Genomic DNA, 24,978 nt, shown 5'->3' with positions numbered 1-24,978 from the left:
TTTTGGTGTTTCTATTTGAACCACTAGAGGAGCTCTCTTGAGCTCGTCGATGTGTCCGAGACCTCGATGTGGACTTTCAGTTGAATGTATCAGCTAGCGTGATGATGCTAAGCTAGCTGTCAGCCAGGCATCCACGGGTTTCTCCGTTTCGAGTTCGCTGCCGGATGCTCCCGGCCATATCCTACTGGCCGTCTTGACATTCCCTCAACATTCCCGGACGAATTCGTGTCGACTGCCCAGAGTCCGCGAATTCAGGTCCATTCCTGATCCAACCCTTTCCCCCTTACTAGCGTAGAATAGCTCTCCGGCTAACGAGAGTGCACAGTCGAAGAACCGGACCGACGAGGTGAGTTAGCGCGCGGGGGGAGCTAGCGGAATTTACGGCATCTCTACCAAGGAAACATCGAGGCTGGTGTAAAAAGGGAGGCCTTCCCGCAAATGCGCGGACAGCAACATGTCTAAATATTACTGAAATGTAAAAGTAAATCTGCCAGGCCTTTAAAAGCCGGCGAAGATGTAGCGTTAGCTCACATCTTGGTTATCTTGGATGTTGTAGTAACACTCATGTAAAGGTTTAACCGAGTGTGGGAACTAATGTAGTTATTGTTACTTAATAGGAATGTCAACTGCATTAATATACATGTTTTAGATTTGACATGCCACGTTAAAATATGTTGAATTTCGTGGTGAAAATAAGATTGCTAACATTAGCATAGTCATTTTTATTAAGCTAACGTTCACATTGGCTAACCGATGGAGCCGTGCAGTGTTTGGTAAATCTTCACAGTAACTGTTTTTATTACACGACAATTATTGCAACGAATCTAAAGGTAGACCTGTTTCCAATCAAATTTGCTTCGTAGTGTTTTATTTTATACAGGCCTGTGAGTGTAGTTTAAAGCCGACAGGAGCAAAGTTCAAGTCAGCTGTCGCTAGTTGCTGAACTTAGTTTCACTGTGTGACTTTGCAGAGTCTCCCCTTAAGGACCACACCCAGACAACATGTCCCTTCATCAGTTTCTGCTGGAGCCCATCACCTGCCACGCTTGGAACCGTGACAGGACACGTAAGACTAAAACATTTTCCTCCTTATTCTGTGTGTACCACTACCAACTTGCACTCGACACACAGCAAGCCTGGTGCTGTGTTAATGGTCGTGTTTTATGCCATGAAAAGAAAATGACATTTATCCAAAAAAGAGTGCCATTTCTGCCGCCGAAGGTACATTGTGATATTTTCAAGAGCGGGTGAATTGCACTTCAATGTTTACATGGATTAGTTTAGTTTATATTTAGCAAATTCCTAAACAGATCTCACATGCTTTTGAATAGCGCTCTGATCATGTTAACCTGCACTTCTTGATTACTTTCTTTTTCTTAGAAATTGCCATCAGTCCAAATAACCATGAAGTCCATATCTACAAGAAGAGCGGTAATCAGTGGGTTAAGACTCATGAGCTGAAGGAGCACAATGGACACATAACAGGTACTCTCCGATTTGTCTCTAAGAGAATAAATTAATGCATCACTTCTATCACTAAGCTTCCCACATTCAAATTGTTTACAAAACTGTCATTGTCACAAGGAAATGTACGTTTAATACACACTTGGATTCTTCCTGATCCTCCTTAAAGCTAATTCAGCTCTGGGTTAGGCTTTTAAACTAACTATTAACTATTATTATGGTCAGTTTGTGCTAAAACTTCATTTTGATGTGTTTGTAGGTATTGACTGGGCTCCCAAAAGTGACCGTATAGTGACATGTGGAGCTGACCGTAATGCCTATGTGTGGTCCCAGAAGGAGGATGTATGGAAGCCTACACTGGTCATCCTGAGGATCAACCGAGCCGCCACCTTCGTCAAGTGGTCTCCACTTGAGAACAAGTTTGCAGTTGGCAGCGGTGCTCGACTCATCTCTGTTTGCTACTTTGAGTCTGAGAATGACTGGTGAGACTTTATTGCAAAATCCTGAAAAGCAATAGCCAAATGGTATCTCTTATTGTTGTTATTAAATTCTGTGATTGGAAGTTTTTATTAGTTATATTTGTACTTAATAATTCAAATGCTGTATTGTAGTCAGTGGTATTTAAATATGTATTTGTGTCCATCTGTGAAAACCACAATATTATCTTATTGATTACATAGGGAAAGAGGTAAACTGTAAAGTTGTTTTGTTGTCACCTGGGTTGAAACATACTGTGTTTCCAAATGGCTGATTAAGAGCCAATCCAGCACTTGAAATATTTTCTTCTCAAACACCATGCCAGTCTGTTGTGGTTTAGTGTTCTATGTTGTGCTGTTTTTAAGTGTTAGAAATCTCCATATCAGTCATTTATAAATAGAATTTTTTTTTTAAATTTGAGTTGATGTGTTCATTTGTAGAAAGTAAAGAAAAACAACAATTCAGTTTTCCTGAACTACACGAAAAAGTTATTATTTTTGCCCATTTAAATCCTGGCATATGTCTGTTAACACATTAACAGATCCTTGAATTTATACTGAAGTATGCGGTAGAAGTAAAAAAACAAAACAAAACAAAAAAAAAATAATAATAATATATATATATATATATAAACATAATAAAGACGTCCTTTTTTAAATGCATCAGGTGGGTCAGCAAACACATCAAGAAGCCTATCCGCTCCACCATCCTCAGTCTGGACTGGCATCCCAACAACATCCTGCTGGCTGCTGGTTCATGTGACTTCAAATGCCGGTAAATTTAATTATTTGTGATCTTAAGGGATTCATATTGAAACTAAGAGGAGGAATTAATTATTGAAAACATGCCATCACACTCTCCCACTTTTGCGTCCTGTCCTGATTGTCTCTTCTTCTTTTTTTGCTTTTACCCCCCCCCCCCCCCCCCCTTCTGGCCTCCAGGGTGTTCTCAGCCTACATTAAGGAGGTGGAAGAGAAACCAGGCCCCACACCCTGGGGCAGCAAGATGCCATTTGGGGCTGTGTTAGCAGAATTTGGAGGAGCGGGTCTGTATCTGTGTCTTTTATGTGATGGTAGAAAACAAACAAAACAAAAAAACCCCGCTCCTTTGCTAGATCTGCTTTTTAATGCACTTTGTGTCCATTAGGTGGAGGGGGTTGGGTCCATTCTGTCTCTTTCTCAGCCTCTGGTAACCGCTTGGCCTGGGTCAGCCACGACAGCACTGTCACTGTAGTGGAAAGCTCTAAGACTGCCAGGTATGTTCCTGCTTTGCAAAGAGGGATCTTATGAATGTTTGTAAATACAAAAAAACTGGTTTGGACTAGTCTTTCAAACACACTTAAATGATATTCATATTCAGCATGACCATGTGTATCTTCTAACAAAAGCTTTCACTTTATCATCTTAGTTTAAAAGTACATTTCAATAACTGTGGAATCTACATTCCTGAAGTCATTGTTGTGTTATTGCCACTTGTAGATTAGTTTAAAAGTTTTATCGGAATGTGTTATGTGACAGGCGCCAGTAAAGCGCAGTGTTAGAGCACTCCCTCATGTATCAACACAAATCCTGGGTTAGACTCAGACCCTCCGCCCTTTGTTTCATGCCAACCCCACTGTCTTTCTTTTCATATCATGACTAAACGCTGTTCAACAAAAAGGCGGAATGTGCATTTTTGTCTTCTTGCGATCTATTAGAAAAGTAAAATGGACCAGTCAGAAAAACAGTGTTACATGAATATATTTAATAAATCTGTATTATATATGCTACATGAAGAAAGTTGAACCAAAAGGTTTGACAAAAATTATTTAAAAAGAAGCTGAAAATCTCATTTGTAAAAAAAAAAGAATCATATTGTGATACCAAGTTGAAAATTCTGTGTACAAATTCAGATCAATTAAATGTAAATTGAGTTACCAGTTTTAGCGAGGGAGATGAAGCTTGCGCTAAAATCGTAGTTAAAAAAAAAAGAAAAAGATTGACATGGCGGATGACTTGTTTTTGTATTTATTCCTGCAGAGAAAGAGAGCAAAAAGAACTGGAATGGGCAGCTTTTAGCTTTCTCAACCCAGAAAAGGAGCGCTAACGTCCTAGACCAAACATGCAGAGTGGATAGAAGGATTACTTCTTTAAATCAACAGAGGTGTAGAGATGAGGAGACAAGGTCATGCCAATATCCCAAAAAGTACTCATCTCCTACACCAACTATAATCTTCTCCCATGCATTCATCAGAAAGTAATAAGCCACATAAGATACGATATAACTTTATTGATCCCCAATGGGGAAATTCAGTCGTTGCAGCAGATGTAAAATGTAAAACAACCAAAATGTCACCAAATAAATGCTTGATCATTGCAAGAAAATGCCCTTTGTATTGAGTTACCATGTTATGGCCTCTGTGCACAAGTATTACGTTTTTAATATAATAATCCAACCATGTGTATTAAAGGGTTAAAACGTAAAGACGAGTTAAAACGTAAAGACGAGTTAATATGAATCTGAGGCTACATTCATAGTAACACGTTGATGTCAACAAATCACAGGTGATGATGTACATTACACAAGATGTGATTAGAGGTTTTGAATGGAAACGTGCACATAAGACGATACTGCAAAGTTCTTTTTTTAGCTGTTGTTGACCAGACTTGTGATTTCCATGAAGAACTCCAGTGTCTCTGGTGCATCATTTTTGGCACTCTGAAAGCTGTACATTATAACAAGAGGGCTTTCAGGATTGTGACTCACTTGGTTTTGTGTTTGTATGTTCAGCCCTTCACAGCTGAAGACGGAGTTCCTTCCTCTTCTCAGTGTCATTTTTGTTTCAGAGAACAGTCTTGTAGCTGCGGTAAGAAAAAGACCTACACATAATGATTCATTTCCATGGTCAGATGTTCAGTAAGTAACTATTTTAGTCCTACTGTCTGCTCGTTCAGGGCCATGACTGTTGCCCCATGCTGTTCCGTTGCGATGATGGTGGAATACTGACGTTTGTGTCAAAGCTCGACCTCCCCAAGCAGAGTATTCAGAGGAACATCTCCGCGATGGAGCGCTTCAGGAACATGGACAAGAGAGCAACCACCGAGGACCGCAACACTGCCCTGGACACATTGCACCAGAACAGCATCACGTAAGTCACACTAACTAGGACCAGCGCAGGCGAGGACCTGGAGTATAGCTCAAGAAAAAACTAAAACTCTCAAATGTTGTTACTCCTCAGCCAAGTGTCTATCTATGAGGGAGACAAAAGGGATTGTCGCAAGTTCTGCACCACAGGAATTGATGGAGCAATGACCATTTGGGACTTTAAGGTACACGGACATGTACACAGACACACGCAGGCACGCATGCACACATGCACACAAACACACACTTGCTAAGTTCTTACTCTTCTGTTTTTGGTTTTTGTTTCCAACTCAGAGTCTAGAGGCTTCTATCCAAGGACTCCGCATCATGTGAAGAAAAATTGTGAATGACTGAAGAGACGCTGCAGGCTCAATTCTCCTCCTCGCCCCTCCCCCTTTCCTCCCTCCTCAACCCCTCTGTTCCTGCAACGCAGCCAGTAACACACATAACTGACCACCTTAACAAGTGTCTGCCAAAGCACTGATCAGACCTTAACACACTCTTCTGGATGTGGGAAAACACTTTCAAACACACACACTAAAGTAAACACACACAGACACTCTCACAGACATACACTGAGCTGACGTGTGACATCACTGTTGATTTTTTTTTTGGTTTTGTTTTTAAATGAAGGTTAACCAGGTGTCAAAGTGAGAAGGTCCTCTGACACGTATTAAATCGTGAAGTGAATTGTGTGTTTTTATGTTCTCTAACCTCCTGTACCAAAAGTTGAACACTAAAATGTGTGTTTTATCAAAAAGTCGGACTACATTTCTCCACAGCTTAACCTGAGCATGATCTCTGAATATTAATATTTAGTAGGTTGGAGGATGAGATGTTTTACTTCTTGGAGTTTACTCCCAAGCAGGTAAAATCATGTTTAGATTTGGACAAGGTTCTTTCTGTTTCGAGGTCATGTTGCAGGTTCGCTGTAGGGAGCTGTACTGGATTTGATGGTAAAGAGAGAAAGCAGCTGCCTAAACTCTGTGTGGAGTCACGGCTCTCCAGCACTAGGCTCTGAAGCGTCACTTAAACCACAAAAGATGGAGGATTTCTATGTAACTGATCATGAGGTAGACATGAAATAAAGATGAAATACATTTACAGTACACAAACTCCTGGACTGGGCTCTTCTTTTGCCTTTGACTCTCACACAAACAAGGTGGGTAGTAATTGTATATCTGTGGGGACTAGTGGTCCTTTTAAGTTATGTTTTTAAAAAAATATCTGCCAGCAATATTATGCTTGGTTTCCTAACTTGTTTCTTTGACAGGAAGTAGTCAGATTAACCTGTAGATTCAGCCATCAAGTTTTTTGATGTCTTAAATATGAGAGGAAAATGACTGTATGAGCATATGAAGTTGAAAACCGTGTAGATTTAATTCTAGCTTGTTTGAGTACCAGACTACCAGTTGCATTTGCTATGAAGGCAAACAGTTGCAAAATAAAGTCTTGAATTATCACATAAGCAGCTCTGTAGGGACCGTCATATTTTAGACTTGATGCTAAAACCAGCATGCTTATAGTGACAGTGCTATCATATTAAGGTCAAACACCGTTTCCCTCCTTAATACAAAAATATCAGTGAACAGAATAAAGGTGCGGTATCAATGTTTTCTTTGCTTTTATTTAGGACCATTCACATGTACATCGAGATTTAATTTCATGTTCAATATTAAGTCGGTTTCTTGGGTCTTATATTTAAGGTTTGATAAAAGTTGCCACCAAAAAACAAACAGCAAGTCAGTCAAGACAAATGAAATAAAACATGACCATGATTGTGCCACATTATACATTGTTAGTCACGTAGATGAATTAATCAATCATTCTTTTGTCTCCTCATACAAAGATCTGTCGCTGTCTTTTCATTTTTTCATGTAAATGTACAAATAAAAAAAAGGTTCACCATTTATAGATAAATAAAATAATAAAAATAAAATAAAGACATTTTGACACCAGAACCTTCCCTGTCATTGAGTCAAATGTTTAATTTGTTCTAAGGTTTCAGCCACTGACAGATAAATATTTTTCTAAACACCAAATAAGAACAAATGTGTACTGCTATTGATGTAAAATACTCTAGCCAGAAACCACTTTAAGTACTAATTTAAAGTTTAAATAAAAATTTAGTAAATGTAACTTATATTCTGGCCAATCTATTAAATATTCAACTTCTTCTGTAAGCCTCTGTCTTCCTCTTTCTGCAGTTCACTTTTCTTCCCTCCCCTTTTTTTGTTCCTCTTTCTTTATGCAGAAGTACCAGGAGTCCCTCCCCCTTCTTCTCTCTCTTTTATGCTTCACAGTTTTTTTTTCTCCCCCTCGCTTCCACCTCTTCCTTTTTGCAGAACATTACATGGTGTCCATGCTCCTCCCTCTTGCTTCTGAAGCATAAAAACTTCACATCTTTTCTGTCAAAAAAGAAGGAAAGTTAACTGCAGTTCTTCAGCATTTTTGAAACATTACATCCACAATTTTCCCCGCATTCAGTATAAGCCTGCTCAGACTTCCTGTATTTCTCCCCTTCTACTCTCACTGTATACCCTCCTCCACCTCCCCCTCTGACCTCTCCTCCCTCTCTACAGCTCAGCTTCTCTTCCTGAGCTCACTCTGTCGTTGGCGTTCGCGTTGACTGGCCAGAGTCCGCGAGCTGTGCACCACCACCTCATCTTTGCCTGATCTGCCACCTTCCTCTGCCTCTCCCTTTGTCCTTCTCTCTGTCACTGCAGCTACTCACACATTCTTGTGTCCAGCCCTCAGGGTAAGTAGCCTAGAAAATATTTAACAGTTGACTGAGTATGCTCAGACATGACGCACACACTGACTTTGTGCAACAGGCAACAAGTCCTCACACAAAGTCACTCAGAGTGTAGAGCAGGGATGTTATTGTGTCGAGTAGCTTTTGTATACGATGGAGATTTTATTTTTTTCTTCCTGGATGTGTGCTTTAGGTGTTTGGGGTAATGGCTATAAACCTTGACCCTCATCATTCCTCTCATTCCCCTGAAGGTCTGGATTTCATTAACACAGCCTGAGATAGGTTCAGTGTGTTTTTCTGTGCACAAAAAGTTAAAATTATTTGATGGTTTAACTTCTAAAACTACTTACCGTACTGTTTTATAGTTGAGACCGACTTATCTTAATCTTAAAATGTTACCATAGAAAGTAACTTTGTTGTATATTGTCTCGCTCACAACAACACTCTTTTTTAACTTCTGTTATTTTCCAGACCTGACAGTTATCTCACAGCCCACCAGCCGCTGGTTCCTCACACTGCTTCCTGATCCTCGTTTTAACTTCTGATTGGCCATGGCGTACCATAGCTTCCTGTTGGAACCAATTAGCTGCCATGCCTGGAACAAAGATCGGACCCGTGAGTCTGCTCTTCTTCTCTGATTGGTTGCTCAGGGCTTCTGTTTCAGTGATTCTAAGTCTCTTTTTGAAACAGTTTTTATTAAGGACATGGAACATCTTGCACTGAGAGTCAGGGCCAAAAAACAAGAAGTGCAGCAGTTGGAGGTTTGTGATTGGCTCTAAGGTGGGAGAAGGTATTTCCTGTTTCCTGTATTAGTGAGGGCGTCTGAGGCCCTTTCTGAGAAGCTCTTGTGCTCCATTGGCTGCAGGAAACTTAAACCATATTTGGCTGTGCTGGTTCACTTTGGTTTCTGGGCAGAGCGGATGTTACAGGCGGCTGTGGTCGAGTCATTGAGTCATTCAATTGTAGTTTCACTTAACTTGCAAGCTGTACACTTCAGTCGACTCAGTTTGCAGGCTGAGAAAAAGCACAGTGCTGCACTCACACAAACAGAGCGTCTGATTCATCTGCTGACTAAAACATGTGCAGGGTTTGCTACAGCACCATGGGAAGGAAGGTCATTGTCTATTTGTGTTTGCTGCCCGCAGGCTGATACATACTGTATATCTTTAGTTTTCTCTGTTGTCATGCACTCAGTCAGTTGTTCTGTATTTTGCTCCAATGATCTACCAAACATGAACTTGAATCACTCTGGGCTTTATCCTCACACTGATCCATTTTCTGTCTAAAAGTTTTACTGATTTCTGTTTATTTCTTGTGTGAACCTTTTGTTTCTGCTTTAGAGATCGCCCTGTGCCCAAACAACCATGAGGTTCACATCTACAAGAAGGATGGGACCAAGTGGAGCAAGGTCCATGAGCTGAAGGAGCACAATGGACAGGTGACAGGTGAGATACATTCACAGACGTGGTGAATAACATCACCAAATGTACTAAATGGACTGTTATTCAATTCTGTTTAGTATGACTGACCAGTTGTGCTTGATATAAAAGTTGAAGAATTTAAAGGAATTATTTGACTTTTTGGAAGAGCTAGCAAGCTTAGCATGGCTCTGTCTACATATAGCAAAATTCACCTACCATATTTTCTAAAGCGTATTAATTTGAAATATTCCATTTTCCATTTCTTAGCTGTATGAATACTGATCTGTGGAATCGAATCTGTTCTATTATTGATAACTGTCAATCTATTTTGTCATGGTTGCTTTAACTGCCCAGAGCATGTGTTGATCTAAGCATCCTCACAAAAATGAAACGATTCATGCAGTTTCATTCATTTTGCTAATATAACATAAGCATATAAGGATACAGGCATCAAAGCTGACCTTAAGCCCACACAACAACTTCCATCTTAATTATTAAAAATAAAGATGAAATGTCTGTCTCATTTCCTTCTGTTTCCCTTTTTTTTATATATACAAGCTGTTACATGTTCACTTGTGTACCCTGTTTCTGAAAAAAAATCTCTAAATGTATGTTTGTAATATCATGTGTGTTACAAGTCTTGGTACAACTCGTGGCTAAAATGTAAATATATAACTTCCTAGAACGTGTTATCAATCTTTTAAATTTGTTGATCATTATGCTTCATAAAGAGAGAATCACTAAGAGTGTCTTATTGCTGCAGGTATTGACTGGGCTCCAGACAGTAACCGTATAGTTACTTGTGGAGCCGACCGTAATGCCTATGTGTGGACCCTAAAAGAGGGTGCCTGGAAACCCACCCTTGTCATCCTCAGGATTAATCGCGCTGCTCGCTGTGTTAAGTGGTCACCACGAGAGAACAAGTTTGCTGTAGGCAGCGGCTCTCGTCTCATCTCCATCTGCTACTTTGAGCAAGAAAACGACTGGTGAGGTTTTGTCAGATTGCTTCATTCCGCCAATTTACAAAAAGAGATGCATGTGTTTCTCATAAACCACACATTTAAAGTTTTTATTATGCTGTGTGGTTGCCGTTAGGTGGGTGTGTAAGCACATCAAAAAGCCGATCCGCTCTACCATCCTCAGTCTTGACTGGCACCCCAACAATGTCCTGCTGGCTGCTGGTTCATGTGACTTCAAATGCAGGTATCAGTGAATATAAAGATTCAGGATCTCTATTGTCAGAAGCAGTTTTTGACTGTATGTCTAAGGTTGCCTTCAAGGATGCTCATTAAAAATATATATGTATACAAAACATCACATTGGTAAAATGAGAGCTAATGAGAAAAAGTAGTGCAGAAGTTCGAAATATAGTTGTAGAAAAAGGAATATTAAATAAACATGAGACAGGAAAAAAATAAAGGAGATTATATGGAAAGGTAATGTGGCAACATGTAGAAGTAACGAAATGTAATACTTTTGTATAATCCCTCTAGTTTTGTTTTTTCATTTTTAATAAAAAGGCTCTCAGGATGGAGTGTGTCCTGTGCCCTAGATATTGTACAAAACTATAACATAAAGACATAAAAAATATGAGCAATTGTATTTTGTGGACCTCGGAGGTTGTATTTCAAATGCCTTCTCTCTCTCTTGCACTTTTTTTTTTACATCCTAAACCCCTCTTGCCCTCACAGGGTATTCTCTGCCTACATTAAGGAGGTGGAGGAGAAGCCTGGCCCAACTCCTTGGGGCAGTAAGATGCCGTTTGGTGAGATGTTGTTTGAATCTGGAGGATCTGTTGCTGCAGATCAGACTTTGGTTGGAGGCGGTGGCTGGGTGCACAGTGTGTGTTTCTCTCACTCTGGGAACCGCCTGGCCTGGACCTCCCATGACTCAACAGTGTCTGTTGCAGAGGGAGGCAAGACTGGCACGTAAGAGAGGGTGGGGCTCCGTAACTGCATGTTTGTGTGTGTGTTGTTGATGTGTGGTCTGACCTTTGTTTTGACCTCATAGGGTGAACAGTCTGAGCTCTGAGACGCTTCCACTACTGTGTGTCACCTTCATTACTGAGAACAGCATAGTGGCAGCTGTAAGTATTAAATAAACTGTATTTAGTCAGAGCATGATAAGTTGTTTTTTATACTTTAATTTTTACATTGACTGATTTTCTGATAGACTCGTTTTACAATTAAACCAGATGTGAAAATGAACTGCAATATTTATTGGGTGTCTTCTATTTATACAACAAAACAATTTAAGCACTGAGAATTTGAATAAACACTGAAACGTTCAGTAAATAAATAGATGTTTGTTATATGTTTTCATCTGTTTCGCTATTCCTCATTTTCCGTCAGCTATTGCCTTGTAATTCTGACTATGGCATAAACACAGAACAAGAAGTAGGTTTTCACTTTTGCTTTTTGAAAGTAGTAGAAATAACTGTTAAACTAGTCCATTAGTTAACATACTGTTCTTTGCCAGAAATAGAGAGAAAAGAAAAGTGATAGCGTCACCTACAACAGCGTAGCAATCAAAAAACTCGATCATTACTTAATTTCACTTACTACTTAACTTCATTTCATCTTTGAGCTTTCTTGCTCAATCTTGATGCTACAACCGGTTTAGGTCTTGTATATCTTTACCTTCCTTTAAATATAAGGTGCCTGACCTAGTGTTCATGTGTTTCTGCTCCTTCAGGGCCATGACTGTTACCCAGTGCTGTTTGTGTATGACGGGGCTAAAGGCAGCTTGACATTTGGTGGTAAGCTGGATGTTCCTAAGCAGGCGGCCCAGAAGGGCATCAGTGCCAGGGAACGTTTCCAGAACCTGGACCGTCGAGCCTCAGAGACTCAAAACACTGAGAAGGACCTGAACAGTCTGCACAAGAACAGCATCAGGTGTGGAAGAAAAATGTTACCTCCAGTAAAACCAGAATGAATGTAGTCAATGCACTTTTAAATGGTGTTAGAGAGGAAAGAGGTCACAACACCAAAATCTCTTTGTGTTTTACCAACTTTTATTCTGATAAAGAATGGGTGAAACAGTAGCTCTGTTTTAATGTGACATCCCACTCTGACAGAAAAAGAATACCAAAAAAGAGGTAGCTTAGTTTGACATAACTTTAAACACACCTAAAAAGCCACCATTATTCAGTTGCCATTTCATTGAAATTGACAAGAAGAGACAGATGACATTACAGTGAAAAAAAAGGGCTCTTGTCTCTACTTCAGGAGAATTGTTTCTTTCGTATAAAGTCTAAACAGAGAGGAAATTGTTTATCTGATCACATCACTGGAAAGTGTATCTGTGACAACTTCTATAAATACTTGGACACAGTTATTACCTTGTCTCAGCAGACGTTTTTTGCTCCACTCTAACTTTGTGTAGTATTTAGCGCCAGAGTTTGTGAGTAACACGTTCACATTTAAATATGCACAACCATCGTTTTTGGCTCTGTGGCACAATTATGCATGCTCTTAACCCTTGCTTTTTTGTGAATTAAACTGTGTTGTTCGATTAATTTGCACAGCTTTAGCAGGCACAAAACCAATATAACCCTTGATTGATTCAGCCCCTTAGTTTCTTTTTCTCCATCTTGACATATACAATTTAATAATTTAAATAATTTGTATTTAAAGGTGTGTTACTCATCATCCCAGATAAAGTTTTTTTCCTTTTTTATTTTCATGTGGTTGCATGCAGATTATTGATTTGTCTAAAACAACATTTTCAGCCAAATCACAGTGCTTGAAGGAGGAAGAAACCAATGCACCAAATTCTGCACCACTGGCATGGATGGAGGAATGGGCCTCTGGGATGTCAAGGTAGCCCACACATAAACAAAAGAACAAATGTACACACACACACACACACACACACACACACACACACAGTCATAAACACCTAAAACAGATCACACCAGCTCCACATGCCACACACCAGTTGTGCCTTTGTGTGAAATACTGATTTTTCTCCAAACACAACATGAAAATTGTTTCTTAATAATTCTATTTCCTGTTTCAGACTCTGGAGTCTGCAATGAAGAACTTGAAGATAGTCTGAAGTCTGAATTGAAGTTTACTGCAACCGGCAAAAATAAACGCGCTTCGGTGGATATGAAGAAAACCGCTGCCTTGTCACGCAAAGCTTTTTGGCCCGATTTTAATCAGGTATTTTTATATATTCAAGTTTAACAATCAGACTTGGGTCAATCAGTGTTTATCCCTCTGAAACACTTTGTTAAGCCTGTTAAACCCAGCACTGTGTACAGAGGGACGAACCGCAGTCTGCAAATGGTACTGAATTAGTTAGATTAGTTTAATCACAGAGAGCTCAGTCTGAGCTGAACGCTTACAGCTGGAATTTTATAATTTTCTTGCCAACAGTATTTGTTTATTTTTTTTTAAAGCTTATGCTGGTCATAATATGCATTTAATAAAGGATTGCTTTTTGAAAGCACACTCTGGTTTAATTCATTACAGGTGTGAGTTTTTGATATCAGATTAACCCTAGACCCTAGACTGTACTGGTTTAAATAAGTTTAAGTACAATTATTTAAACGTACTGCATTAATCACCCTGTGGGAAGACAAGAGATGAAATAAATGAATAAACGTCCAAGGTTGTAAAGACTGAAACAGAACGTTTTCACAGGCTATAGACAAAGAATACAACACGAAAATGAAGAACACAGAAAAGATCCCTCACTATTTCCTCCTTTGGTTACAAGAAGGGCTTCACTGCTATGCCAATGAAATACATTGAAACATTTTATAAATATATGCACTTAAAACACATACCGGTACATTTAATTAGAAATAAATGAATAACAAGGTACATTTTCCTCTTCAGCCAAAGATAAATATTGTTTACATTTTTTCCATGAATTTTGACTGGCCTCTTTACACACAATAGACTAAATTACATTGTTGTTGTATATAGGCTTACATACGGTATATACATGTAGGCAGACAGAATTTATTGAAATAATGTGGTCCACTTGTACAGCAAAAAGAATTGAACATGATTACATTATCATCAAAATACTGGAAATAGCTTTTTATGTGTGTTGTTTAAATAATGAGCAACATGATACAACACAGGCCTAGTATTTTTGTGCCATTCATGCTGTTCCAAAATGAAAAAGATCAAATAAACCAAAGTTGGATGATCAAATTCTCATCTTGGACAAAGGGATCATCAGCGAAGCACAAACACACAGCGATATCCACATTCCCACCTGTATGAAGGCCTACCTTCTGTGACCAATATGATTTCTCGAAACTAAACCAAGAATGCCCTGATGACATCAAAATGACATCACTTTGGGTTATTTTTAGACTTGACAAAGATCCTCCAGAGAAATCGATATTGCACAGACATGCTTTTACCCAGTCACTCATTATTTAACGAATTCCCCCTCAGATATTAACATTTAAATGAATATATTAATAAAACAATTTTTAAAAGCTATCATCGCCTTGTTATAACCTATCGTCTCACAGCCTGCATTCCACGCCTGCAACTCCACCTACAGGCACAACCTGGAAGTTCATCCCCATAGAAAAGACTGCAAAGATTCACCCCCATCCTCAGGCATGAATCACTCCCTCAAAAATAATAAACAAATAAAGTGGCATCCTTCAGTGATGAAGAAAAACAGCCATCCTCACTGACTTCTGGTGAGCTGAGAGAGAGAGAGAGAGAGAGAGAGAGAGAGAGAGAGAGAGAGAGAGAGAGAGCGAGAGAGCGAGAGAGCGAGAGAGAGAGAGAGAGAGAGAGAGAGAGAGAGAGAGAGAGAGAGAGAGAGAGACCACTACCGTGCACGGTAAACCGGCTGTCTCCCTTCAGAGACACCGTCCCTGACGCCCACACTTCCGGACTGGAGCCTCTGGAGGCAGCTGGGTCGGGAAGAATCCGTCTCCCGGTGCTGCTTGAGATGAAGATAAGACAACGACGACGTCCTCCCGGTGAACATACAATGTGCATGTCTTTACATTAGGGGCGACTGTTACAATCCGAGTTGAAGTGATTAAATATCGGCGGCTCTTCGCTCAACAGTCTAAACGGATTCAGGCTTTGGCCATACACTGTCCGTCTGCTGTCAACTGTTGCTGATTTCCACTGTAAATGAATCTTGTAAGGTAGGTGACATCACGGTTTTATTATTGTTATTAGATAGCCTCGAAAAACATGATGAATGTGAAAACGCGCGCGCTAGGGGTTTTGTTGATGATGAGGAGGAGAGTGATGGTGGAGGGTTGTTGAAAACGACCTGTTCAAAAAGTCTGCATTACAAAAGTCAATATTTGCAAAACAATATATTATGTGGTGATGTAGAAATCGTGCATCCCTGGGTTCATTTTCATGCCAGGCATTATTTAAAAAAAAACACACTCACACCTGCCACTTCCCTCCTCCTCCTTCTCCTCCTCCTACTCATCCTCATCATCATTATCTGGCTGTCTCCACTGTCAAGCCAAACACACACATATCCTCTCTCTTAGGCTTGTGTTTACCTTAATAAATGAAAGCCATTTAGGACTACAGGCTGTCATTAAACAGGCTTCGGATGACTTGAAGAGGTTAAACAGTATTCCTGTTACTGTAAATGTAACTAATCTTGCTGTATGTTACCTTGATAATTAGGCTTTTGTTTTGTCTTTAGGATCCAAGTAAAGAGTACACTATGTCCCACACAAGTTCCCACAGTGCTCAGGCTTACATCTCAGCATCGTTGGGGTGTTTTTCTATAAGAAGAATCCAAAGTTGAAAGACAGTTAATTTCTGATAGGACATAAAAGGACATGGTGCTACATGCATAGGGCGTGTTACTATGAATGAAACATTTAATAATTGATGTTGTGTTTTCCCTCGACTATTCTGATAAGGCCTTTTCAAAGACATAAACCAAATCTAAGTTATGTGTAAAATCAAATAAAGGGAATCATGTTTCTCATTTGTGTTGTTACAGTAAACTATTGCTGCAGGTAAATTAAGGTTGAATTGTAGGCCGATATGATTTGAGTTGTCTTTTCTTGGACCACTGTCGTGTTTAAATAGTTTTTAGATCTTCCCAGTAGTTTGAGGATTATGTTTGGGTTTTTTTATTATGAAAATTGGAAGTGATGCTCGGCCAGCTGCAGGGCAACATCAGGGCTGAAGCATTTCAATTATCAGAGGATCAAAAATGATGACTTTAAGCAAGAAAAACATTAAACAATATCAGATTAAAGTGTTTCATAAGTGTTAACATGTTTTCCCAATGTTAGAAAGTTTTCAATGAAAACATTACAACTTTCTGTATTTAATAGGACATTTTTACACATTTTTGTCAAAAACAATTTCACAGAAAAAAAATATTCAAAGACAATGTCCTAACTCTTAAATTCACATTCAAATGCAACACAGTCAAATACAACAGAAAGCTACCAGCAATTAATTTTTATCATTTAGGCCTATATCAATGTATTTAGTCTCGAACACATCAATGTCAAGGCACCCAGGAAAATAGATGTATTTCTATTGCTGGTTTAGTTAAGCAGACTGTCTTAAACTGAAATATATTTGATTATTTAAAACAAAAAACTGCAAAACCTCACATTAAAGCTTGAACTAAGAGAATACTTGTCATCTTTCTTACTCTCAATTAGTTGCAGATACATTTTCTGTTGACTGGTTAATGAGTTATTAAGTTAATTGCTCTAATTAGTATGGGCATACTTTTGATTTGCTCAAAGATCAGGAGTTCTGTGTCCATTCAAAAGGCTTTGGTATTAATTACAGTAAATCTTCATAATTAAGTACACTGGAGTCTTTTTGGTTTATTTAGATAAGTGAAGCACAGACGTTCCTTCTGTCTGTCCTGCTGTCGTATAAAACAAGTTATCATGGTGTTTCTGCAGTTCTGCTACTCTCTGTCCACTTAGTGTGTGTCTCTGCCTGCCTGGCCTCTGGCCTGTTAATTATCAGCCAGCTTGATAAAGTCATTAATGACCCGGCCAAGCCTGCTGGGTCTGGCAGTGATACACACACACACTCATGTACACAAACGCACACATCAGGCAGACAGACAGTGTAGGACAGAGCTGGATACAAGGAGACGAAGACTCTTTATATGGGACAGGACAGTGTGTTTCTGAGCCGAGTCAGTTTTTTATTAATAACTCTGAAAATTATCACTCTAAAAACAGCAGGAGCACAATTAAAGAGAAACAAAGAAGACATCTGTAAGATACTCGAAGCTTTGACTTTATCAATACTTTAGTTTTCCTCGTGGATCAGCAGTGTGATGTAAATGATTAAAAAGTCTGGAATCCTGCTGATGTGTAGGAGGGAAACATTGTGTTCTTCTGTTTCACTCAGTTGCACAACAACACAATAAGACACACACATTTACCAATTACATCCACTAAATATTCTGTATTTTGCAGACACAGTTTATCTTTTCATTCTGAAATTGTGCATAAATGCAAAGCTTTATGGATACTGGTATCAATATACAGATGTTGATTTTTGGCATTTCTTCCTTTAGCTGCTACGTGAAGATTTTTATTGTCCTTTTGCTTAAAAATCCATGTTGGAATTTTTATTTGAAATGGTATTCCCTTTGATTGCGTCTCACCATTCTTGGAACGTGTGTGTATGTGTGCGTGTCAGTTTGTGCGTGCCTATGTGTTTGTAGAATGTGTGTGTATGTCTAGAGGAAGAGGAAGACATAGATATCTCTAAATCTAGGTCTCTTATGAAATCTGCTCAAGATGCAGCATAAAAATCAGGAGGGGAAGTGGTTCCTGAGAGCCTGTATACATCTGTGAGTATGTGTTGTGTGTCTGCATGAATGTCTTTGTCCATTTGCTTTCTTGCATGTTAATTTAATCATAAAGCAGCAGAGAAGAGAAGTGCCTGAGTTTCTTGTGAAGGGAGATGGGAGAGACAGGGAAAGAGAGATGAAAGAAATGAGGAGTTTTCTGGTGTCGAGAAGAAAAAAATGACAATCCCCCTGCTCAGAGGTTTCCATGACAACAGTGACATCACTGATGGAGCGCTACCTCCTGAGCTGTTCTGTGTTTGTTTGGGTTTTGCGTTCAAAGGCACAGATTTGAGTTTTTATATACGTGTGCGTGTGCTAATGCAGGAATACCTGCACATGTGAAATGTTTATTAACGAGATCATCCGGAGAAACCTCCTGCTTCAGTCAGTCCGTGGTTGCCCCTCTGTTGCCAGGCAACAGCAGTCATGGCAACAAGTTGAAGCATGATCTAACGTTGCTAAGCAAGAGGACAGGATGTGGTTGAATTTTACGAGTATTACTGAGATACAAATATTGAAGATTTTAGAGGGGATTTGAACAAAAAAATTAAAAGCACTCAAATTAAACCCTAATGATTCCAGCACATGTTGCTTTTAAGCACAGAAATATACAGCATTGAAATATTTTTTATTCTATTTCCATCATTATAAGATATATCAGCATGTACAAAATGTAAACTTTTCATAGAAAAAACAGATGTGCAATAGTTCTGATTTTGAACATTCATTAAGATTTTTAATCCTAAATGTCTTTTGACAGGTATATGAACAACCGTGTTCCTCCTAACAAGAGATACCAGCCCACAGAATATGAGCATGCTGCCAACTGTGCCACGCATGCGGTGAATAACACACACACACACATGCGCGCGCGCACACACACACACACACACACACACACACACACACACACACACACACACACCCACACTTAGACACACACACACACCCCCACACTTAGACACACACCACAGAAAGTGATCATTTACCTCACACAGAGAAATGACTGTCCATCCAGCAGCATTACATAACAGATAAAGAGCTACACCTCCACCAAAGTGTTTTTAAAAATACACCTACACCAGGCATCATGTTTCACTTTATCCTGCAAGTCTGTCGTTTTTTTTCTCTCATCTCTGTCTCATATTTCATTAATTGACATGGATTCGTCTAGTTATGGATAATCCCCAGCCTGCTGGGCAGCTCAGTGTTGCACTTCCAGTCGGAGGACCAATGGGAGCGGTTATCAGCCTGGGTGTATGGGGCGGGGCTCAGCTCGCTCTTCATCATCTCCACCCTGTTCCACACCGTGGCCTGGAAAAAGAGCCATCTACGGTACACACACACCTTTTAATTTTAACCCAATATCCTGACTGATTTACAAGATTGCTGATGATGAACGTGGTGGAAGTATAAAACAGGACTGCAGACGCACGCTGGAACAAACGTATATCCCTAGACTTAATATTTCATTTTGTAATCTAAATTTTAGTGATCCTGCAAATATGAACTTGAAGAACAAGCCATGTACATGACAACCAGCAGAGTAAAACTGCTATTAAAGTCCTTGTTTGCGCAACCAAAACTTTGCCAATAAAGCAAATTCTTACGCTGCATGTCAAAACAACGTCATGAAGCCATTTTTTCTCATTCTCTCTTCAGGTCTGTGGAGCACTGTTTCCACATGTGTGACAGGATGGTGATTTATTTCTTCATCGCTGCCTCCTATGCCCCCTGGTAAACGTACAACCCGGTTATGTGTTTTTATATACATGTGAACGGAGGGCTTTTAAACAGTATTTGCAGTTATTTGTTTCTGTTTGTGCTTTATTAGGCTGAACTTGAGAGAGCTGGGTCCCTGGGCAAGTCACATGCGTTGGTTGGTGTGGGTCATGGCCTCTTTTGGGACCACATACGTCTTCTTCTTCCATGAGAGGTCAGTCCATCCATTTACTGCAGTGTTGAGTTGTTTCTCTATTTATCAGTCTTATTAAACTTTACTCTTATGTTATACAATGTTCTGAACTGTTATAGTCCACCTACAAGTTTTTTTAGCTGAATAAAGTATTTCACCTTCCTCATGATTTCACTTTAGCATAGGGATGCACCAATCTAACCCCCGCCTCCTTCTGTATCAGGTATAAGATCATGGAGTTGATCTGCTACACAGTGATGGGAGTTTTTCCTGCTTTGGTCATCCTCTCCATGGTGAGCTGACTTGTTGTGTTTGTATTTTATTTTAATCATTTCCTGCATGAAATGTCTTTAATCAAATGTCTGTCTCTTCTCAGCCTGAACAGTCAGGGTTGTGTGAGCTGCTTTTGGGTGGAGCCTGCTATTGTATGGGGATGGTCTTTTTTAAAAGTGATGGCATCGTCCCATTCGCCCATGCCATCTGGCACCTGTTTGTTGCAATGGGAGCCGCCATACACTACTATGCCATCTGGAAGTATCTCTATGCCCTGCCACCCAATCAGGTCCAGACATCCAGATGACATCAGCGCTCACCTCAAAGGAAGTAGCTCCTGTATTAAAGAAACTTCAAGGGGATGTTTTTGTGAGCTATTTCCTCAATCAGAGGCTGTCTTTTTTTTTTTTTTGGAAAGTAAATTGACATCGCCTACTGAAATAAGAAAATTCAGCCTCACAATGATCAAACTAAAAGTGCATTTAGGTGCTTCTTCTCAACTCTTAAAGTCAGAAAAATTCATGTCCATTACATTTCACTCAATCTGCCCGGTTTTGTCAGGATGCTAGGTCTACAGCACAGAGTGTATAAAGTAAGTACACATAGCCATCTTGATATCATCTTTAATTTTATTTTTAAATATTTAAATTTTATTATTATATACATTAAATTAACTGTAATTTTAATTAGTCTTTTCTTAAAGATTTTTATTTTAAGGCCTTGATTAGAGGAGGAAATGCTCCCCAGAGCAGATCTGGGGAAGGAGCCGCAGGTTGGACTTGAACCTTGGCCGCCCATTTAAAGGATGGCCCATATAGGAGGGCGCGGCCTAACCACCTGGACATCCACCCCATATCATACTTTTTCCATCTAATTGCATACAATTGAATTTTATTTCTCAACCAAAATGAGTTGTCCTCTGCTTGTATGCTAAGAATTGTTGAAAATGCAGGTGTGCAATTCCACAATTTCTTTAATTCTGTAAGCAGAGACTCAGTCTACTTCTTAAAACCTAATTGCTGTTGTGAGTATTCTAACATGCCTTCAATGACAATAATTAAATGCTGGCATTTAAAATGTTTTCTAATCAGGGCAGAGGATAAAGCTGAAGTAATGAGAGCTAGTTTTGTAATTAATCCAGTTTTAAAAACATAACAGAAACACGAGGTAGCAATAGTCACTTGATGAACACACATCAAGCACAAGTTAGGAAGATACATCGTATTGGAACTATGAATGTGAGTGTGATTTTTACAAATCCATCCAGTAGATATTTCCTGATAAGTAAACTATGGTTCCAGGGAATTAAGTATTCATCCTCTGTCTATGATCAAAATCTTCACTGAATTTACAGACAATGCATCTAGTAGTTGATGAGCCATACATAACCCTGACCTCACTTACCTGGTGAATATATTATGTTTACATGATATTTTTTGACTTATGAGTTGAGGTAACCTGAACGCACCATTAAGCAGTTCTTTGCATGGATTGTAACCTATAGGGATATTACACGTTTATTTAGCTAAATGTGTCAAAACTAATGTCTGCGATTGAAGGAAACCTTGATGCCTGAAATATTTGGATTTAAAAGATGGAAGCTAGCAAATGGGGACAATTTTTATCACCAGTACGGTTCTGTTCAATTTTTTGTGATTTTAAAGGAATTAAGGTTTCATTCAAATAATCACTGGTTGAGTATTCTAGGAGATTTTTATTAATGTGTCGTACATCGAAATTCAGTGTCAAAAAGTTGAGTTGAAGGCATTATCTTTTGAGGAGAAGATGTTTACAAACAGCTGACTTTATGATCACTTTTTAATTTAAGGACATTTCAGATAATAATTATCATCATGAATAGAGAGAGTCTTGTTTTTGTTTGACTACATTTAGAAGGTTGCAACATCAGTACCTTACTCTTCCAATTCAGACCGCTATAGTGTTATAACTGTTATTGTTATTAGCTTTATACACTCTAGGACACAAGGGTTCAACAGCACTTGCTTCAGTCAGTTATTTACTGTGACTTAAAAATTGAATTCTAATAGTCTACTGTTGTTGATTATAGGTTTAGTGAGTGAAGATTTTATCAGTACGATGTATACAGTATATATTTATCAGTGAGTATATGATAACTCATTTATATTTTCTTTCAGTGTATACTTATAGTATCAGCTGGTTGTCTTCATATTGTTCAACCAAATGAATTAACCATGTTCACATGGCAGTCATTTTCCTCTGCCATCACGCTAACGGTGGGAGGCTATAAAACAGTATTATGTGAGGAGGTGGAGCGCTATCGTTAACTGTTGTTGTTCTGAAGCCAAAAATAATATGATATAATTATGCTGTTTTCACTTGAAATATGTCCAGATCTCCCTCATGCTTTTTATCATCCAACCGGTATTGTAAATTGAGCAGCCCAGAAATGATGGTGTTTTTGTTTGTTTTCCTACATTTATATGATTTGCAACCTCTTTCACAGAGGCGCAACATTACAAGCAAGTTTAAACTTCCCATTGTGAGTGTGACATTAGAGAAAATGACTGCCATGTAGGCTAATATGGTGAATGGGACCCATTTGATTGAGATATAGCTACATAGGAGAGAACCACTGTCTGATCCAGCACTGCCAGACTTACTGCCGTTACTTATAGCACACTACTACCATATACATCCCACACTTGAAAGGAAACTGAAGCTATAATATTGTTGAACAATCCGGCCCAATATTTAGGCATCTCAGGTGTGTGTGTGTGTGTGTGTGTGTGTGTGTGTGTGTGTGTGTGTGTGTGTGTGTGTGTGTGTGTGTGTGTGTGTGTGTGTGTGTGTGTGTGTGTGTGTGTGTGTGTGTGTGTGTGTGTGTGTGTGTGTGTGTGTTGTGCATGTATGCTTGTGTGGGTGTTTTTGTGTATGCTGTGCTATATGACTCCCATGAATCCAAAGCCTCTTATCGGCTGAGTCTATGTTTACACCTTTCGCATGTACCTTGAACACATAAAAAGTACATTTGAAATGTATATGTACTCTTGGTGTTGAGCTGTTAGTGATGCACAGGATATAATATATTGGAAATGCTTTGATAGAGTGAATAATTTGGCTAAAGGACCAAAAGGTTGTACCGTCTCAGTATAATCACAAGTGTAAAAAAACCTCTGCTCCTGTTGGACAGCCTCTCTCTGCTGTCTGTCTCAGGAATTAGATCATTTATGGCTTCAAAGCCTGTGAAGCCACATTCAACCACTAAAGCTGCTCCAGTGTTTGAGTGTCTGCTGAAGTAACATTGTCAAATGGCTGTTTCACCTAATGCTGGCAGTACTCCTTCCAGCTCACCAAGTAAGGCTGTTGTCACAAAAGTTGTCTTCAAGCTGTACTTATGGGTAATAATCTTAAAAGTTAGGAGAAATCTTTAAGGCAGACAGAAACAAATATTAAACCACTATAGATACGATAGCACAAGTAGTGTTTAAAGTAATTGATTAACTATACAAATATATGCATTGTAGAATCTCTTAAATATACTGTGGGGTTACACTTGCAAGCTGAATGTCGAGACATTTCTTAATTCAAGTAAAGTAAATATTTCATTGTTACTTTGCCTTTGACCAAACTTTACAGTTGTTGTTTTTTTTTGCTATCAGGCAGACTGACTTAAATACAAATAAGGGAAAATATAGGAGAGACATCACCGTCTTTTTGTCAGAGATAAAAAATAATTTACAACATTGAAAAAAAATAACATTATAGAACAATTCTACTGTTTTTTCAAGAAAGGAGCAGGTTTGCACAAACTGTTCCCCTTGTTGCCTAACTGCTCCTGAACAGGTCTTGGGCACTAAATGACACTTTCCTTTCAGTACGAACTTACCAACCAGCTTATGAATGCATCATCGTCATATTGTAGTGTCCAAGAAGAAAATCTGACTGGCATATAAACAAAAAAACATTTCAACCACTTTTGTATTACTTTATGTGACGCACAACCAACAAACAACTGCAGGCAAAAATAGCTTGAAGAAATTACAAAAACAGTTATATTGATATAAACACAATATTATGTTAATATTTTATCTTTATCACTCTTAGATGTTTTGTTATTTGTCAATAGAGTGGAAAGTTAATGACAAAACAAATATAACTGCTTGGGGATGGTATTTCTTACCTTCAATATGTCAATCTGAAATTAAACTCTTCAGATATATTCTCAAAGAAAAGAGTACTCTTTAGAATATCTGTACGTTATGTGTTTACTTAAGCCTATGAGAAACACAAAATGCTTGAGTATTTCTTGTTTTGCAGTGCTCTGGGGGGATTATAGCCTATCATTGCCAGTATTCATGCTCCACAGATGAGAGTGAGACGAAGTATTTGATTTCTGTATGTGTTTCTGTCTTGTCTTAGTTGTTTTATCTGTGTCATTCAGATACAGTGCCCACCTGACTTTGTATAGAGATTTCTCAACTCCCCTTGACGCCTTCATGGTCCCTCTGTACATTGTTGAAATACTCTGTGATTGTGGAGCTGCTGACTCTGTTCTCAGTGATGCTGTGTATTTTTTCTTCGATCGTACAAGAATGATTATATCTTGTTCTTTCTCTCTTCTATTCAATTGGGTTTTTTTTCTGTCTGTGGTGCTTTGTGCTGTGACAAGCCTATATGATGCCAACAATGCTTTTATCTTTTCTATTTCTCTTGTAATAAAAAAATCATGCAGTATTACCTGGACTCAACATTTTATATTGT

The 24,978-nt window shown here is 38.9% G+C and overlaps 3 protein-coding genes across 3 annotated transcripts; all 3 read left to right on the top strand.

Annotated features, from left to right (window-relative positions):
* Window positions 1–74: 74 nt before the first annotated feature.
* arpc1a (actin related protein 2/3 complex, subunit 1A) lies at window positions 75–6,178 on the top strand. The gene is made up of 11 exons (XM_079338614.1): window positions 75–346; window positions 971–1,065; window positions 1,380–1,484; window positions 1,723–1,945; window positions 2,607–2,714; window positions 2,882–2,985; window positions 3,087–3,195; window positions 4,710–4,785; window positions 4,874–5,067; window positions 5,158–5,248; window positions 5,358–6,178. The coding sequence occupies exons 2-11, from the start codon at window positions 1,002–1,004 to the stop codon at window positions 5,394–5,396; spliced, it is 1,113 nt and encodes a 370-aa protein (XP_079194740.1). The 5' UTR covers window positions 75–346; window positions 971–1,001; the 3' UTR covers window positions 5,397–6,178.
* Window positions 6,179–7,394: 1,216 nt separating this feature from the next.
* arpc1b (actin related protein 2/3 complex, subunit 1B) lies at window positions 7,395–13,692 on the top strand. The gene is made up of 10 exons (XM_079338613.1): window positions 7,395–7,821; window positions 8,290–8,433; window positions 9,159–9,263; window positions 10,003–10,225; window positions 10,335–10,442; window positions 10,931–11,167; window positions 11,250–11,325; window positions 11,934–12,133; window positions 12,970–13,060; window positions 13,260–13,692. Exons 2-10 carry the CDS (start codon window positions 8,370–8,372, stop codon window positions 13,296–13,298), a joined length of 1,143 nt encoding a protein of 380 aa, XP_079194739.1. The 5' UTR covers window positions 7,395–7,821; window positions 8,290–8,369; the 3' UTR covers window positions 13,299–13,692.
* A 1,254-nt stretch (window positions 13,693–14,946) lies between these two features.
* LOC306820652 (monocyte to macrophage differentiation factor 2-like) lies at window positions 14,947–20,684 on the top strand. The gene is made up of 7 exons (XM_079338567.1): window positions 14,947–15,378; window positions 18,808–18,889; window positions 19,222–19,382; window positions 19,710–19,784; window positions 19,882–19,983; window positions 20,186–20,255; window positions 20,339–20,684. Exons 1-7 carry the CDS (start codon window positions 15,365–15,367, stop codon window positions 20,540–20,542), a joined length of 708 nt encoding a protein of 235 aa, XP_079194693.1. The 5' UTR covers window positions 14,947–15,364; the 3' UTR covers window positions 20,543–20,684.
* The last annotated feature ends 4,294 nt before the right edge of the window (window positions 20,685–24,978 follow it).

This window comes from Symphodus melops (assembly GCF_947650265.1).
Source record: "Symphodus melops genome assembly, chromosome: 2".
Taxonomy (NCBI): domain Eukaryota; kingdom Metazoa; phylum Chordata; class Actinopteri; order Labriformes; family Labridae; genus Symphodus; species Symphodus melops.
The sequence above is the reverse complement of the archived record's forward strand: the minus strand, read 5'-3'. Positions and strand labels throughout refer to the sequence as shown.

Excerpts from the sequence above, each read along its gene's own strand:
- arpc1b (XM_079338613.1), top strand. The coding sequence starts at position 8,370 with ATGGCGTACCATAGCTTCCTGTTGGAACCAATTAGCTGCCATGCCTGG. Across the intron at positions 11,326-11,933 it reads AGAACAGCATAGTGGCAGCT|GGCCATGACTGTTACCCAGT; the intron begins GTAAGTATTAAA and ends CTGCTCCTTCAG. Across the intron at positions 12,134-12,969 it reads CTGCACAAGAACAGCATCAG|CCAAATCACAGTGCTTGAAG; the intron begins GTGTGGAAGAAA and ends CAACATTTTCAG.
- arpc1a (XM_079338614.1), top strand. The coding sequence starts at position 1,002 with ATGTCCCTTCATCAGTTTCTGCTGGAGCCCATCACCTGCCACGCTTGG. Across the intron at positions 1,066-1,379 it reads TTGGAACCGTGACAGGACAC|AAATTGCCATCAGTCCAAAT; the intron begins GTAAGACTAAAA and ends TCTTTTTCTTAG. Across the intron at positions 5,249-5,357 it reads TGACCATTTGGGACTTTAAG|AGTCTAGAGGCTTCTATCCA; the intron begins GTACACGGACAT and ends TTTCCAACTCAG.
- LOC306820652 (XM_079338567.1), top strand. Across the intron at positions 19,383-19,709 it reads TGGAAAAAGAGCCATCTACG|GTCTGTGGAGCACTGTTTCC; the intron begins GTACACACACAC and ends TTCTCTCTTCAG. Across the intron at positions 19,984-20,185 it reads GTCTTCTTCTTCCATGAGAG|GTATAAGATCATGGAGTTGA; the intron begins GTCAGTCCATCC and ends CTTCTGTATCAG.